General features: G+C 39.8%; 2 protein-coding genes, 1 long non-coding RNA gene and 1 other non-coding gene across 4 annotated transcripts; 2 read left to right on the forward strand and 2 right to left on the reverse strand.

The window, feature by feature from the left end:
- The first annotated feature begins 445 nt into the window (after positions 1-445).
- On the forward strand, positions 446-519 carry TRNAI-UAU (transfer RNA isoleucine (anticodon UAU)). The gene has a single exon. It is a non-coding gene; the product is annotated as a tRNA-Ile (tRNA).
- Positions 520-4,849: 4,330 nt separating this feature from the next.
- LOC130512839 (uncharacterized) lies at positions 4,850-5,220 on the reverse strand. Its single transcript, XR_008946445.1, has 2 exons — positions 5,096-5,220; positions 4,850-5,027 (listed from the first exon to the last, which is right to left on the reverse strand). It is a non-coding gene; the product is annotated as an uncharacterized LOC130512839 (long non-coding RNA).
- Positions 5,221-9,554: 4,334 nt separating this feature from the next.
- Positions 9,555-12,509, forward strand: LOC108862198 (shaggy-related protein kinase gamma). The gene is made up of 11 exons (XM_018636253.2): positions 9,555-9,814; positions 10,283-10,475; positions 10,562-10,654; positions 10,733-10,792; positions 10,874-11,146; positions 11,225-11,356; positions 11,446-11,586; positions 11,650-11,796; positions 11,891-11,974; positions 12,057-12,159; positions 12,285-12,509. The coding sequence occupies exons 2-11, from the start codon at positions 10,359-10,361 to the stop codon at positions 12,365-12,367; spliced, it is 1,233 nt and encodes a 410-aa protein (XP_018491755.1). The 5' UTR covers positions 9,555-9,814; positions 10,283-10,358; the 3' UTR covers positions 12,368-12,509.
- A 215-nt stretch (positions 12,510-12,724) lies between these two features.
- Positions 12,725-16,303, reverse strand: LOC108862197 (uncharacterized). The gene is made up of 2 exons (XM_018636252.2): positions 16,145-16,303; positions 12,725-15,249 (listed from the first exon to the last, which is right to left on the reverse strand). The coding sequence occupies exon 2, from the start codon at positions 15,244-15,246 to the stop codon at positions 12,883-12,885; it is 2,364 nt and encodes a 787-aa protein (XP_018491754.1). The 5' UTR covers positions 15,247-15,249; positions 16,145-16,303; the 3' UTR covers positions 12,725-12,882.
- Between the last annotated feature and the right edge of the window lie 1,688 nt (positions 16,304-17,991).

Raw genomic sequence — 17,991 nt, forward strand, 5'->3', positions numbered from 1 at the left:
TTATGACGTTTCTACAAAATTTTAAAGAGAAAATGATAGATATAAAATAATTAAGATTAATTATTGTATTATTTGGAAACATTGATAGTAGTATAAAAATATATTGTTTGGAAATATTGATAATAGTATAAAGAAATAAGTATATTGTTTGGAAACAATGATAGCATTATAAAGAAATAAGTATATTGTTTGGAAACATGGATAGTAGTATAAAGAAATTAACATTAGTGATTTAATGTATGTTTAACTATAAAGTATAAATGTGTATTTAATTTAAAAACTTACAAAATAAATGTTAGGTCCAACAGAATGTTTCTGTTTTAATAAGATAGATTTCTTGGGATGTCTTATTTTAATTTAATAGTATTTAAATCTTATATCTTATTCTAATATAATAGTCTTTAAATTGTGTTAATAAATTGTATAAGAATAATCACAACAAGATGGTCCCGTAGCTCAGTTGGTTAGAGCGTTGGTCTTATGAGCCGAAGGTCGCGGGTTCGAGCCCCGCCGGGACCAATTCTTTCGGCCCATTATTTATTTTTTGTCTTTATATTTTCTAAGGTCCATTAGAAGCCCAATTCAGTGTAATGGTAAAATTTGATTATTTTTTTCATGCCTCTCCGACACTTTCGGCCTAATAATATATTTATACAATTTTAAGGCCCATAACTAAATATTTGATTTATATTGTTCTCTAAGGCCCATTACAAAGCTCAATTCAGTGTCGCTTAATTTGGCTTTCTTTATTCATGCCTCTCCGACACGTGACCCCAGTTCAGCCTGTACTGTAGACACTTTGGAATATTCTTATATATCCAATAATTACCAAATTTACCCCTGCTTGTTGTCGTTTTCTCACCGACCCCACCTTCCAGCTTTGTCCAAATTTTCAAAATGTCGTCATCCTTTTCAATTATTATAATATTCGGTTCTTCGATTAAATTTAAGAAACAATTATTTAAACTTATTATACACTTGGCTGGAAATGTTATATTTTATGGCTGTTGGTTGTTGATCTAGATACTCTTTAGTTTTAAATTTTTATAGCAGACAATTGTATGACATTCAGGAAATAGTTATTGGACGTCTGTCAAAGAAATTTTTTTAAAAAATCATTAATGAATCAGTGCAGTTTAGTCCAATCTAGCTTTATCAACTTTGACATTATTGAGTTTGACTCCTTTTTAAAAAAGTTGGGAAACAAATGGTTCTCAGAATGAAGCCACTAAAAAGGAGAAAATATAAAAAAATTATATAAACTAAATTAATGTTTGTATCTGCCACTAATTGTATCCAATTAATATAAATCCTGATTCTTCACAAGAAATCCAGCATTGTTTTGAGATTGTTTTTGTTAGTATGTCTGTCCAACCAGTCACAAAATTAAATTAAAACACTAAAATAAACAGAGAAGATGGATCTATCAAAGGTTAATAGTATAAATACAGAAGAGTGGGGTAAACAAAGTTGGGCTTATTGCAAAAGTGACTCAAAACTTGAATTCAAACAGAAAACTAACCTTTTCTTTTGACTCATTTTTTTTTTGAGTTTTTAACCCCACATCTGCATTTTATCTACGAAAATGCCATTAACCCTTTTTTTTTTTTTTTTCGAAAATGGCTTCTTTACTGTCTCAACCTCATTTTCTTCAAGTATTTACAATATTGCCACTGCCATGAATAGTGGGAACAACCTTGTACGAACTGTTTGGAGCTTTTAATGCCCTTTAATGCACGTAAATCTCTTTACACTCTCTCTGTTTCAATTGTTATGAACTAAAAACAACATTTCTTTCACTTTCTCTCCATATTCATCCAAAAAACTGAAGCTTTTGATTCAAAATTGTTTGGAGCCATATTTCTTTCGTTTTGACTTACGGTTGCTTTCGTTTGAGGTTCTGGGTGGTTGGAGAAGACCCTGTGTGCAAACAAAGTCATCTCACCTAGTTGAAGGTACGAATTTGAATTTTTTTCAAAATCTGTTCGCGTAGAAGACTTACAAGTAAGTCATCTGTATGTAGAAGACTTACTGATGAGTCTTCTGGTCAAACGGACGACTTAAACTAAGTCGTCCAGCTTTGTTTGGTGAAAAAAAACAGTCCAGACGACTTATATATAAGTCGTCTACGAGAAACAGGCTAGTTTTGCATTTGACCGAATCGTGTCAGATCTTTGACTATTTCTGGACGACTTATAATTCAGTCGTCTCTCGGAAAGTTAAAATTTCAATATTTTATTAAACTAGACGACTTACGTGTAAGTCGTCTTAGGTTAGTTTTGTAGTTGAAAAATAAAACTTCATAATTTAATTTTTACCAGACGACATAATATAAAGTCGTCCCGTCAGAAGACTTAATTTAAAGTCGTCCGGGGAAAGCAAAGTCGTCCAGAATTTTTCCCAATTAAGTCGTCCAAACCTTGCTTATCCCGGACGACCTTAAATTAAGTCGTCTAGCTGGACGACTTTTAGTTAAGTCGTCTGGAGAAAGTTAAATTTCAAGTTTTATTTTTCAATTACAAAACTAACCTGGGACGACTTACGTGTAAGTCGTCTAGTTTGAATAAAATATTGAAATTTTTACTTTCCAGAGACGACTGATTTATAAGTCGTCCAGAAATAGTCAAAGATCTGACACGATTCGGTCAAATGCAAAACTAGCCCGTTTTTCGTAGACGACTTATATATAAGTCGTCTGAATTTTTTTTTTTAACAAACAAAGCCGGACGACTTAGAATTAAGTCGTCCCTTTTAATTTTCAATTGCAAAAGTGACCTCTTTAGACGACTTACCTTTAAGTCTTCTGGACGACTTAAATCTAAGTCGTCTGCGATAATGTTTGTTGAACTTCTTCATGCTATACCTTTAAATCCCGTTTTTCGTAAAGTGTGGTTGTGGTGTCTATGGAGTGGAGAAAATACCTTGCTCTCATGCTATAGCAGCTGGAACACATGCTGGTGTGCATATCGACACACTTGTATGTCCACTTTACTCAAAGAATCATCTGTATGCAGGATACTCAGAGAATATATATCCTATCGTGTCACAACATATTGAGGAACGAGAATGCTTTCCTCCAAACGTAAAGCGTGGTCCGGGGAGACAGAAGAAATCAAGATGGCAATCTTGGTTGGAGCTATCTAGGATGAGGGGACACAAACCCAGGAAGAAACACAGGGCACGGAGATGCTCAAACTGCAAGGAAACTGGCCATACGAAACCACAATGTACACAACCAGTTGACTAGTTGTCCAGACGACCTAAATATAAGTCGTCCAGTCTTGATTACCCGTCCAGACGACTAATTTCTAAGTCGTCCAGTGTTTCGTCTACCTTCTACGAAGTCGTCCAGTGTATTAGACTACCTTCTACTATCCCTTCAAGTGTATTTTTTTAGACGACCTTTACGAAGTCGTCCAGTGTATTTAAGTCGTCCAGTGTATTTAAGTCGTCCAGTGTTTAGACTACCTTCTACTATCCCTTCAAGTGTATTTTTGTAAGTCGTCCAGCTGGAAACCTTCCAGACGACTTATTTGTAAGTCGTCCAGCTGGAAAACCTTCCAGACGACTTATTTGTAAGTCGTCCAGCTGGAAAACCTTCCAGACGACTTATTTGTAAGTCGTCCAGCTGGAAAACCTTCCAGACGACTTATTTGTAAGTTAGAAAATCTATACAAGTTAGAAAATCAAATAAATCATACATGCCCACAAACATACAAATAGATTTGTGTAAACAAATAGTTCAAATATACAAATAGATTTGTGTATACAAATAGTTCAAATATACAAATTGATTTGTGTATCTATACAAGTTAAAAAATCTATACAAGTTAAAAAATCTATACAAGTTAAAAAATCTATACAAATTGATTTGTGTATCTAATCATACATGCCTACAAACATATCACCATCCTCATTATCTTTCAGATGCTGATCAACAAGCTCCGTCCATATAGCCAAAGCCATAGTATCCCTCATAGTCTTCGCATTGGACCTAGCAAAGTCTTTAGGGCTAAAGGGGACCCCAAGAGCATGACATTCAATGTACTTTGCAGCGTACACGCCACAATCACCATTGTTGGCCGTGGGTACATCTTTGAGGAGTCTCTCATAAGTGTATCGCTCCAACCCATGCATCTGGTCTCCGCACTCCACAATCAGATAAGGGACCATCTCGAGAAAAGGCTCCATTATCTCATCCCATCTTTCTGGTATGGTAGTTGAAGGTATGCTGTCCCAGACGACTATGTGCCTCTTAGGGATCGATATCCAAATAGCCACCCAATGTTTGTTGTCCAAGTTCAGTGGCGCATAGATATCATCAATGTCCTCCCCCCACTTCTTGTTTGATTGGCAAAATGAAGGCATTGATCCGTCATACAAACTCGCCGCCCCACTAGGTAGCATTTTTCCTAAACCATTGTGATCAGACGACGATGTTTTGAAGACCAGATACTGTTCTCTCCAAGACTGGGTAAAGTTGTGATCCAGGAAGCACATTCGCTCGCTCCGGAAACATTGTGGGTTCTCCTTATACCTCTGCCTCAGCACATTCATCCAAGCATCTATATGCTGCATATAAAATAATACAAGTTAGAACCTTCCAGACGACTTACAAATAAGTCGTCTGGAAGGTTTTCCAGCTGGACGACTTACAAATAAGTCGTCTGGAAGGTTTTCCAGCTCGAAAACCTTCCAGACGACTTATTTGTAAGTCGTCCAGCTGGAAAACCTTCCAGACGACTTATATATTTACAAATCTATACAAAGACAAGTTACCAGACGACTTATTTGTAAGTCTTCTGGAAGGTTTTCCAGCTGGACGACTTACAAATAAGTCGTCCAGCTGGAAAACCTTCCAGACGACTTATATATTTACAAATCTATACAAAGACAAGTTACCAGACGACTTAAAGATAAGCAGAAGACTTACTACGTCTTCCAGCCATGCTTTGGATGTCCGGAGTTTTTGATACCACCAAGTTGGTGATGTACGTGGTTTGTCCTCTTCCTTAGTGAAATAATCACTGCAAACAAAAAAGCAATCAGTTTTGGTAGACTAAATCAAGCTATTATGGGTAAAGCAATCACTTACGGATCAGTTTTCAACCAATCAGCGAGCTCCTTCATCTTAGGTCTGTTTAGTGTGGGAAATGGATTATACTTTCCCACTCTAAGGAGTTTCCTTCTCTCTGCCGTATAAGGAGATATCTGCGTGGGAGCAGGTTTCTTCGTTCGTTCACTCCTTGCACGCACAGAAGCAGTGGGAGCTGTTTGGTCCAATACAACCAGGCTCGGTTCTGAAGCTGAAGCTGGATCGGTGGAAGCGAAGCTCGGTTGTTGATCGTTGGAAGCGAAGCTCGGTTGGTCAGTGGAAGTGAGAGGAACAATCTCTTTGGAGGTGACACCATCTGCTTTATCCTCCGGCAAGATCTTATATACCGAGATCGCCTCATCTGCTGTATCCTCCGGCAACAATCTCTGCAATAAAAGAGAACAAGTTAACCCTGGACGACTTAAATAAAAGTTGGGAGAGGATTTGGTTCCAGCTGGAGTTCAGACGACTTATTTGTAAGTCTTCTGGAAGGTTTTCCAGCTGGACGACTTACAAATAAGTCGTCTGGAAGGTTTTCCAGCTGGAAAACCTTCCAGACGACTTATTTGTAAGTCGTCCAGCTGGAAAACCTTCCAGACGACTTATATATTTACAAATCTATACAAAGACCAGACGACTTAAAGATTTGATATTAACCTCTTTGGGCAGAGGAGAAGGCTGTTTCTTTTGTGGAGAAGGCTTTTTCGTTTGAGGAGCAGGCTGTTTCGTCTGAGGAGCAGGCTGTTTAGTTTGAGGAGCAGGCTGTTTCGTTTGAGGAGCAGGCTGTTTAGTTTGAGGAGCAGGCTGTTTAGTTTGAGGAGCAGGCTGTTTAGTTTGAGGAGTAGGCTTTGCCTTTTGAGGAGCAGGCTGTCTGGTGGGAGGAGTAGGATGATTGGTTTGAAGTGGAGGCTGATCCTTTTGAGGAGTAGTCTGTTTGTTACTAGCCCCGGTTTCTGGGGCTTGTGGGGTAGGGTGTTTTTTACTAACCCCGGTTTCTGGGGCTTGAGGGGTAGCCTGATTGGTGACACCAACCTTCTTCTCCACAGCTTCCAATCTATCGGAGATCTTCCTAATCTCCCTGATGCACTTCTTAAACCCCTCTTTCATCATGTCACCTAAGTCCTTGAACATGTTTTCTAACTCCTCTCTGGTCACCCAACTAGCCTCTTCTCTAGCCTCTTCTGTAGCCTCTTCTGTAGCCTCTGTAGGAGCCTCTTCTCTAGCCTCTTTAGGAGCCTCTTTAGGAGCCTCTTTACGAGCTTTCTTCCGAGGTCTCTGATTGTCTTCCTCCACCTCCTCCACAACCATCTCTTTGGCTCTTTTCGATGGAGTCACAAACTTGGGTTTTGTACCAGTGACTTCCCAGCAATCCATGGTCCACTTCCACGGTCTCCGATCATACATCACTTTAATGATGTTCTCCGCGGGCACGTCATCAACCTCAGAGTCCCATTTTGGCCACATTTCACTAATGTCCTTCTCAACAAAGTTGATCACGCGGGTCTGCAGTAAATAGAAGAAGAATCGAGTTAGATATTTGAAACAAAATACTAAATAGACGACTTAATTATAAGTCGTCAACTAAGTCGTCCAGCTGGACGACCTTCCAGACGACTTATTATAAGTCGTCTACTAAGTCGTCCAGCTGGACGACCTTCCAGACGACTTATAATAAGTCGTCTACTAAGTCGTCCAGCTGGAAGACCTTCCAGACGACTTATAATAAGTCGTCTACTAAGTCGTCCAGCTGGAAGACCTTCCAGACGACTTATAATAAGTCGTCTACTAAGTCGTCCAGCTGGAAGACCTTCCAGACGACTTATAATAAGTCGTCTACTAAGTCGTCCAGCTGGAAGACCTTCCAGACGACTTATAATAAGTCGTCTACTAAGTCGTCCAGCTGGAAGACCTTCCGGACGACTTAATTAAGTGAAGATGGAAAGGTACCTGACTCAAGATAGCAGCTTTCATGAATCTGCGGCCTCTGCTGCCGTCGTAAGCCAGAATCGGTGGAGACGGACTGTTTGCTCTGGGTAGACCAATACTAGCACCCAATCCCGGAATAGCTTCGTACGCCCAGACCTGAAGAACTTGTATAAAGCCATCCACGGTGTAACAGCCAGTAATATCTTTGTTCCACAAAGAGTCCATCAGCACCTTAAACGCGACTCTCCCCCATGGATAATTCTCAAACCTTTCTAAATCCATCACTAGCCTTGCGAGAGTAGCTCGTGTAGCGCTTGAGAACTTTTTCCCTTCAATGAATCCAGTGAAGATGGAAAGGTACGCGAGTCGCTTGCGATCTTCCCTGGACCAATCCCCGCATCTCTTCAGTGCTGCTATTATCTGATCAGTACTTGGCCCAGCTTCCCGATGAACTCCCATCATCTCCCAGAAAGAAACCATCTGTGGGGTAACTTCACATTCTGGTGTCTCAAGGTCCTCGATGTAGTCGCAGTTTAGACCAGTGATGTTTTCAAACTCTAACAGTGAAAACCTCGCAGGTTCTGGACCAACGAGACACCACATCTCGTACTTCTTCTTAATGTCCAGCTTTAAACCGAGCAAGTGGTGAACCAGCCTTGAAGCCCAACCAAATCCCTGCTCCTTGAACTTGATGAAAACTCCCAATCTCGACTCCTTGAGCTCTTCAAATTCAGCATCAGTGAGAGCTTCCCTAAGAGCAGTATGCAACTTCGTGTTATCCGTATGATACGAAATGCTATTGTGGGGTTCTGGCTCTTCCCCTAATGTGTATAACCTACGGGGGAGTTCTGGAATATCCATCCTTTTTGTCTGCAAAATAATCAAAGACAACAATAGAAGTCAGAACACAAGCTAAATCAATCACGCCTTAATTGTTACTCCAGACGACTTAGTAGACGACTTAAATATAAGTCGTCTAGAAAGTCGTCCAACTGGACGACTTAGTTGACGACTTATATTTAAGTCGTCTGGAAAGTCTTCCAAATGGACGTACTAAGTCGTCCAGGTTGAAGACTTTCCAGACGACTTACTTACAAGTCTTCCAGTAGAAAAATTTCAAGCGGACCTGATTAGTCGCAGAAGGAGTTCGAGTACTCGTCATTGTGGTTATAGATCTGAAAAAATAAACGTGAAACGGTGAGAATGAGTAAATTGAAAGAGACAACGTTTTATGTTCATCTTTTCCACGAGTTTGATGACTTACCGGCGTTAGGGTTTACAGAGAAACGGCGCTACGGTTTACAGAGAAGAAGCGGCGGCGCTAGGGTTTAGAAGAAGCGGCGGCGCTAGGGTTTAGAAGAAACGGCGGTGCTAGCTAGTGTTTAGAGTAAGCGGCGGTGAGAACGTTGGTGAGCACGGTGGCGAGGGCGACGGTTTGTTCGGAAATAGTGGAAGCGGGGGCGCTAGGGTTTAGAGGAATCGGCGGCGCTAGGGTTAGAAGAAGCTGCGGCGACAACGGTGAGAATGAAGTGAGATAGATAGCCGACGTTGAGAACGATGGTTGTTCGGAAATAGTGGGAATTCGAATCGCCTTTGATATCGCCGGTGAGAGAGAACTGTTAGGGTTTCTGTTCGCGGAAAATGAAAAAAAAAAAAAAAAATCACCTTATATATTGGGTAAATAATCCGGTTAGCTTTAAAAGTACATTGGTAAACTTTAAGGTTTGGTCCGGTTTAGACGACTTATTCTGGCTGATAATGTACATCAGACGACCTAATATTTAGTCGTCTGGGAACAGAAGACTAAATATTAAGTCGTCCAATACCCTAAAATGAACCCCTAAACTAAAATGACTAAATTAACTTACTAACCACGTTATAAAATCAAATTATACTTCAATAGTGTTTACTATACACAGAAACGAACACGCCTAGGTAATTTAAAAATTTTCAAAAACGGTTTTAATGCTTTCCAAAATCTAACCCTAAGAACACATACAATACTACAACATATGTTGATGAAACATAAACTAAAGAATATCATGACTCACTACTTTCACTCATCTGGGCTGAAAACAATTGAAATTTGTTATATATTAATTTATATCTCTTAAGACATATGTTAATTACATAATTCCAATTTTTCACTTATCAAAATATTTTCTACAAAATTTTTAAATTATGTTTAAGAATAACTGTCCAGACGACTTAATTTAAAGTCGTCTGGACGACTTATTTTCAAGTCGTCTGTTTACAGACGACTTGCGAGGGGTAGAAACGTAAAAAAAAATCCGTTTTTTTGTTTGTTCACAAGGAGATAGTTGTAATTTCAATAGCCTTTTAAGTTACTTTTGCCTTTGACCCAAGTTGGGGTACTCTTTTGGGTTTGACTCCAAGTTTTGAGTCACAATTGGTAATTCTCCCAACAAAGTTTGAATGATCAAAAACTAAAAAAGAGAGAGAAACCAAACCCAATGTACTTTATTTTCACTTTACTAACTCCAAAGACATATCTTATTGTGAATATATTTTTTCTGGATTTTCATTTTTAAGATATGACTGTCACCAGCGCATTATAGCATATGCTTCTCTCATCATCAAAAAGCACAGCCACAGAGCTTCAGCATTTTCATTCTCACAAAACTATTATTATTCATCATCACACCAAAATCCAAAAAAAGGAAGAGACACAGAAGAGAAAAGAGAGAGAGAGAGACATTCATCATCATCAAACCATCTTCCATCTTTCCTTCCAATGGATCTAATCATATCTTCTTGATTCTTCCTCCAAGGGTACGTTTCTAAATCTCTCTCTTTAATGTTTCTCATCTAAAATTCTTCTGGATCTCTTAAAAGAAATTTCCCACCTAAAAAAGTTCATGTTCTTAGCTTCATAGATCACCTTTTGATATTTTTACTATGTGGACAACATGATTTGTGTTTGGATTTTCTGAGTTTTAAATTCTCTTGTTTTTGAGTTGAAATTTGCTATCTTTTATGGTATGTTTATGGATCTTATTCACTTTTTTTACATGTTTTTTTAATTTTCTTTATTGGGGCTATATACCTTTATTTTTTGTTAGCTCTTGCTTGTTTAGGTGATTGTTGTTTCTGTTGAAAGTCCAAACTTTTGCATGTTAGAGATTTCTGTTGTGTAGTCTTGAGATTACTTCATTTAAATTAAAAAGACGAAAGCAACTGTAATTGTAGATATGGTTTTATTTGACGATCTAATTAATAACCCATCACTACTTGCTGCAGGGCTGAGATTTGAAGGAGTGACAAAGGAAGAATCTTTTATTTAAAAAGAAAAAAAACAAGTTCAAGTGTTCCAGAGATGGCCACGGTGGGCGTAGAGCCTAGTGCCGCGGTTAGAGACTCTAATGGAAACGCTGTTACTGATGCTGATAGGTTACCAGAAGAGATGAATCACATGAAAATTCAAGATGATAAAGTATGTTTTTTTTCTTTTTTTTGTGGCTTCACTTATTATTATTATTTTTTCTGTTAACTGACTTGATTAATTGATGATCTCACCAGGAAATGGAAGCTACAATCGTAAACGGCAATGTCACAGAGACTGGTCATATTATAGTGACTACCATTGGTGGAAGAAACGGCCAACCTAAGCAGGTTTTTGTTATACTTCTTCTTGATCCTTTTTATCAGTTCATTAGCTAAGTGAATCTCCTTGGATGTTAAAACTTGCAGACAATCAGTTACATGGCAGAGCGTGTTGTTGGACACGGTTCCTTTGGCGTTGTGTTCCAAGTGAGTTTTTTTTTTTGTTACTATCTTATCTATCAAACCATATGTGTCTTTGCCACTGACATGATCATTTTGTTTCTCCAGGCGAAGTGTTTAGAGACAGGAGAAACTGTAGCGATAAAGAAAGTGTTGCAAGACCGTAGGTACAAGAACCGTGAGCTACAAACAATGAGGCTGCTCGACCATCCGAACGTAGTCTCTTTGAAACACTGCTTCTTCTCGACCACCGAGAAAGACGAGCTTTATCTCAACTTAGTCCTCGAATACGTTCCGGAAACAGTGCACCGTGTTATCAAACACTACAACAAACTTAACCAACGAATGCCTATCGTTTACGTCAAACTCTACACCTATCAGGTATATAGACATTATTAGTTTTTTTTTTTCTTATTGCAAAGGGAGATTTCATTAACCTTTTTTATGTTTTCTTGGCAGATTTTCAGGTCCTTATGTTACATTCACCGATGTATAGGCGTGTGTCATCGTGACATTAAGGCTCAAAACTTGTTGGTAAACCCACACACTCATCAAGTGAAGCTATGTGATTTTGGAAGTGCTAAAGTATTGGTGAGTTTGTTTGTTTGTTTGTTTGTTTGTTTGTTTGTTTGATTGATACTCTCTCCTATATTAATCAATGTTGATTCTTGAAAACACAGGTCAAAGGAGAGCCAAACATTTCATATATATGCTCGAGGTATTACAGAGCACCTGAGCTTATTTTTGGAGCTACAGAGTATACTACAGCCATTGATGTCTGGTCTGCTGGATGTGTTCTCGCCGAGCTTCTTCTCGGTCAGGTAATTAAAACTTTTTTTCATTGCACACTCTGCTTCAAATCCTAATAATCTGTTGTATGCCAGCCATTGTTCCCTGGTGAGAGTGGGGTTGATCAACTGGTTGAGATTATTAAGGTTTTGGGGACACCAACAAGGGAAGAGATCAAATGCATGAACCCGAACTACACTGAGTTCAAGTTCCCTCAGATTAAAGCTCATCCATGGCATAAGGTATTAAGGCAACAACCATCAAGTTTTAACAAAGTTAATCAGTGTCTTGTTTGAGTGGTTGTTTTTTAACTGAAATATTTTTTTGTCAATCCAGATTTTCCACAAGAGGATGCCTCCAGAAGCTGTTGATTTGGTCTCAAGGCTTCTTCAATACTCTCCTAATCTCCGTTGTGGTGCTGTGAGTATTTGCCTACTTCTCTCACTTTTCTTTGTTTGTTTTATCTTATTTTTGTTGAAATGTTGTGTTCTTGGCAAACTAGCTTGATGCATTGGTCCACCCGTTCTTTGACGAGCTTAGAGATCCTAATGCACGGTTGCCCAATGGACGTTTCTTTCCACCACTTTTCAACTTCAAGCCTCATGGTATTTACTATTTACTTCCCCATTCTTCACATTTTTCTTGGTTTCATAGCTCAAAAGCATCATAAAGAACAGTGAATTAAAAAAAAAACTCATGGTTTTCTTAATCATGTGTTGTGTGAAAACAGAGCTTAAAGGTGTACCTGTGGAGATGGTGGCTAAGTTAGTACCGGAACATGCAAGGAAGCAGTGTCCATGGCTCGGTTTGTGAGTTATCTGCTATATCACATCAAGTATTTGTAACCCCTTGTTTGTTGTAGTGAGTAGAGAAAAGAGTGAATCATTGTTGGGGGTTATGATCTTGTAAAAGTCAACAAAGTTTTATTTCTTTTAAGAGTCTGGTGTATTCTATATATCTCATTCTTTACAGACATAAACTAAAAACCCATGAAAAGCAAAAAATTGAAGTGAACAAAGGTTGGTGATCTAATAGGGATAAAAAAGATAAAAAGTAGTTTCTACCTTAAAATGTGAGTCAGATGGCAGCAAATTAAAAAGAAACACTGCAACAGTCAAATCCATTGCTATTTGTTGTGTTTCTCTATCATTTTGACATGCTCCTCACAAGTGAAAACTTTAGCAAGAACTTTTATTGAATGAAACTAAAATACAAACGAAAAAAAAAAAAATCAATCCACATTTCTTACAGATTGATCACAAAAAGTTGATGAAAGTTAAAAAAAAAGTTAATTAAAAACAAAAACATAATGAACCAAATCCAGAAAACTAACATTCAAGAAGAAATTCTTTACAAGTCGACTTGTTGTGACCAAGCCCCTTGCACCTGCTACACTGCAGCTGCCGCTTCATCACCTCTTCCGCCGGCGTTTTCTTCTTCGGCGGCCTCCCAGGCGGTCTCCTCGTCGGCGGGGGCGTCACCGTCACCGCAGAAGAGCCCCCTGAGCTCTCTCTACAACCACCCATCTCTCCTCCTCCTTCCAACAACAAAGGAACAGGGTTTATCGACGCAGAGTACGTCACCCTGTAACTCTCCACGCTGAAATACCTAGAGCACAGCTCGTAAGGACTGCGTCCGATACAGCTGATCACCGCGACGGCGTGGTGACACGGCAGCCCCGTCAACTGCCAGCCTTTGCAGCTGCAGTCCCACTGCGATACGTTCACAAGCTCGTACGTGTCTCCCCGGACTTGAAACAGGTTGTTATCCGCGGACGACGCCACGTGAAGGCTCTGCGCTTTCAAACACTCTTTCTCCAGTTTCACTTCCATGGAAGGAGTCAGTCTTCCGTTGGCCTCTGCCGCGTTGATCCTTCTCACGTGGATCAACCCCATGATCTTCCCCCTGATCACATCCACCATCTGAGTTATAGGCAAGTCGTTAGCGTCGGAAGCCCAGGTGAAAAACGGTTCCCCCGAGTTGGAAGTCATGTGGTTGTAACGAGAACCGGGGAAGTAAGCGTTGGCCCAGTGATCAGGCTGGCTGTTCTGCACGATCCAGGTGTAAGCTTCCCCCGAGAGGCCCTTGATGTTCTCCACGTGTCTCTCGAAAGAATCAGGCCTAGGTGCGTACGCTGCTGAGAAGAAGTCGTCGACGATCAAACGCTTGATCTCGTGTGAGAACGGTCCTTTCAAGTCTCTGATGAGCTCGTCTGTTAAGTAACGCAAGCAGTAGGCGTGGAAGGAGTTAGCAAACACCTTGGGGATCAGCTCCTGGAGACTCTTCTGCCTATCCGCGACGAACGTGATCGGGGTGGAAACCTCTGCCCCGCCCCCGCCGAGAGCAGACCTCAGCTGGAGCAAGAACCACTCCCAGTTATCCTCCGTCTCCGCGTCAACAACCGCAAACGCTAGAGGGAACACTTCGTCGTCCCCGTCGACGGAGGTAGCTGCCAGCAACGTCCCTTGATACTTCGACTTCAACGGCATGCTGTCGAGGAACACCAGCGGTCTACACGCCTCGAGGAAACCGTAAACAGAGGCGTGGAAGGAGACGAAAACGCGGTGAAAACTCGAATCTTCCTTGGTGGTGAAGGTAGCTAAGCTCCCTGGATTGGTCTCCATGATCTTCTCGCAGAACGAAGGGAGCTGCTTGTAACCGTCCTTGTACGATCCTTGAAGCTGCTCTCTGGCTATCTCTTTCCCGCGCCAAGCTTGGAAGTAGTTTAACTGAATCCCATACTCCTCCTTGATGTCGTTGACGATATCTTTCGGTTTGTAGTTGGGAAACACTTTCAGCTTCTCCTTGATGATGCTAGCGACCCAGCTCCTGCTCGTCTGGAGACCGTTGATGCCTCCCGCGCCTTCGCAGGTGTGGGAAGGAGTCATCTTCTTGATGCAGATGAGCTGAGTGGTGGACAGCCTCGAGGCGTGGATCCTCCAGGGACATCCCTCCGCTTTGCATTTCACCGTCACTCTATGGCTATCGTTCTTCTTGTAGCGGAACCCGAACTGGTTCGCGATGGCGTACTTGCGCAGTGCTTCCCGGAACTCTCCCACGTTTTTGAACCTCTGTCCGACGCCTGTGATCGTGTTCTGCCACTGCTGCGTTCTCGCCTTTGTGAGGATGTCTCCTTTCGGATTAGGGACTTCGAGAATCGCTGACATTATGTCCGGTGGAGTGATGACGATCTGTGCATCTTCTTCAGGTCGGTGGTTCACTACTTCCTGATGCTCCATGGTGACAACAGGAGGAGCTGAGAGTGAGAGGGGGAGATCTTCCGGTCCGGTTATGTCGTCTATCATGTCTTCTATAGGAACCGTTTCAGACAATGTAGTTCTGCTGGATCTGCTGGCAGGCATGTTCGAGATGTCCGGAGCAGGCTCTTCTGGTATGAGATAGACGTCGGCGGAGTTGGAGTTCTCGTGGAACTTGATCATCCGTTTCAAGTCTTTATCGTTGGAGATGGAGATGAGCGTCTTCTTGTTATCAGGGAGGAAGTACTTGAGACAGACCGTTCTAGCGTCGCAGTTGAACATCTCCCCTATCTCTGAGATGAAGTCTTTGAATTTCATCTGCTCGTCCACGTCTATTGCGTGAGCATCGCCTCCTTTGTATGTTAACGCTCCGCTTTTCTCTGTCAGGAACTCTCCACCGGACATGCATATTGCTATCACCCGTTTCCCTGACATGTCCTGCAAGAAGGAAGAAGACACAAAAACCAAAAAATGTCAAATGTCTAGTTATTGTGTAGTAGTCCAAGCTCAATGCAACTGCATGGTTCTCCTCTATTGGTTGTGACAATCTAAGCTCCAAAGCTTAAGAATTCAAGTAGCCAAATCTCTCAGTTTCTGATTTAAAAACCTATCACAGGTATACCGATACAATAGAAGATATCAACCGCACCAATCACTTTGAAACTATTATTGCGCCAAGTAAGTCCGATGCAAAAACAATGTTATCTCAATGATGATGGCACATTCAGACACAAAACAAAATATCAAATCCTATCTCTAGTAGTTGTAGTCAAAGCTCAATGCAATTGTATTGGATGTGACAAATCTATGCTCTCAAGCTTAATACATCAAAACTCTGCAACACGAAACATAAACGGAAACAAGTAGTCTAAGCTCTCAGTTGAAGCTATTATTGCAACAAGTGAATCATTGCAAAGCAGTGACATTTCAAATGATGTAGGCACATTTAGACAGAACAGGCTTGACTTTTCAGATTATAACAGAGCCAACAAGTGAATCAATGCAGATTATCATTTCAATGATGAAGGCACATTCAAACCGAAAAGATTGAAACTTTTTAGATTCTAACCGAACCAAAAATCAAAGCATTTGGGCCAATAGAAACATGAATCCACTACTACTAATGGAAACAGAGGCAATAAACAAAAACACTTCGATTCAATACAGAAAAAGCGAGAGATTAAGGAGACGAAAGGTTTCAACTTTATGGTCCAATTCAAATTCCACAACACCCAATCGTCATGTCATATGCTTACAATCCGCCACCTAACCAATTTCAAAATTGGGAATTGGGATGCATGAACCCTAAAACAAAGAATGAAGATTGAATTACCTCGAAATTGCGGAGAACCGAAGAAACCCTAATCTGATTTTGGATATATTTTTTTTTATGATCGAATTCACGAGGAAGGAAGGAAGAGGCGAAGAAGAGTCTGTGCGGTCACAACCTTCTCGGTTAGCAATCAACATCCATCTATGCATGCGCCTGTTGTTGTTGTTGTTGTTTCTTCCTTGATGATATAAACTGCGCGCCGTTTTGTTGACTGCCTCTTACGTAAACAGTCTGACGTTTGGTTTGATCTATGCGGAACACCGTGCTGTCTATAGCTGATAACGTATGCAACGCAAAACGGATTGTTTATCAAAAAAAGCAAAGATGTTATGGAATATATGGATTTGTGTTTTATTTTTGGGTGTACAATTATGCTATGGATTCGTTTCTTCTATGACAAAAAAAGAACATTACTAATAATAATCGTAATTGATTACAGCTAATTAATGTTGATATATAATCGCAAACTAAACCAATATGAATAGAAATGATTCTACAAAAAAAAAAGTTAGAGCTTTAATTTATCAATCTGTTGGCTATGAGTACGTCTTCTGATGATTAATTTGGTTCACGTGATGAAAAAGAATTGTTGAGTGGAGAACCTTTGCTCTCGAGCATATCATAGCTAATCGCATTTAGAAGTTATTCACGTACGTGTTTATGCTCTCAATTCTACAATTTGATTTGTTTTATTACTTGTTACCTACATCAACATGCAGCAGAAGCCAGACTAGAGCGTGTGCTATTTCTCTAATCATCTACATAACAACGTAGTCATCATTATGCATTCTCTTTTGTTTTTTGCCCTATCTAAGGGAGTATGATTTAGATTTACTAAAAGAAATGAAGGATCAAAATTCAAAATCATGTTAAAACTCTGATCTTCAATATTTTGTACAAAAAACCACAACATTAGTCTTAGATTTCCAAATGCCGCTTTATAAGCGTTTCATATTATATTAAGTAAAACCATACTTTACTTATAGACTTATAGTCCTCAATCTCATTCTTTACAAATATCATATTAATGCTATAATTATTTTTGTTATCTTCTATATCTACTGGTTACGTACAAGTAACAACCCATCTTATATTCCCGTTACAAAATTAGAGACCAATAGACCATCTCCACTTATTCCCTTTTAATTAATTTCAAGTTACAACCCATCTGATGGAGCTAGGTGAATTACTTAGCTTCGTTTACAGGTAGATAATTTCAGTTTATAGGTGAAGGATTAAGAAAGAAGATTATGATACTTTCTCACGTAAAGTGGCCCAATAAATATTAGTTAGTGATTATATTTGTAGCTTGTAGTTGTTGGATATATTCCACAAATAAGCACGAAAAACTCTAATTGTCTTATTAAAATATTGAGTCTTTATATTCTCCAACAGATTCTTTTCACTTCTCTTTTTGACTGACTGCTCTTCTCCTCCCCATGTTTTGTTTCTATAATTTTATATAACAATATTAATACTGCATTCCTACCAAATTACATACTTTTCTACATCCATATAGTATTTCACCCTCGCGTAATGTATATGCAATTACTATAGTAAATCGCTAAATCTCTATGCTAATGCGAAACCGATTGTTAGTTTCCCCCACTTACGTTCAGTTTAATTAATATTATTACAAAGCACAAACCTAACTTTAATTTCCACTTTACTCTAGAAAAGTCATGGCTAGTACGCATAGGAAATTGCTAATCTGCAGTTTGGACAGAAATTAAAATGCTTACAGGAGTTTAGAAACATTCAAGTTACATGTTTGACATACTTGACCGACACTTTGAACAGTCACACCATACTCGATCAATGTATTGTACTTCTTAAATATTGGTTGG

The sequence above is a fragment of the Raphanus sativus genome, chromosome 5 (genome assembly GCF_000801105.2).
Source record: "Raphanus sativus cultivar WK10039 chromosome 5, ASM80110v3, whole genome shotgun sequence".
Lineage (NCBI taxonomy): Eukaryota > Viridiplantae > Streptophyta > Magnoliopsida > Brassicales > Brassicaceae > Raphanus > Raphanus sativus.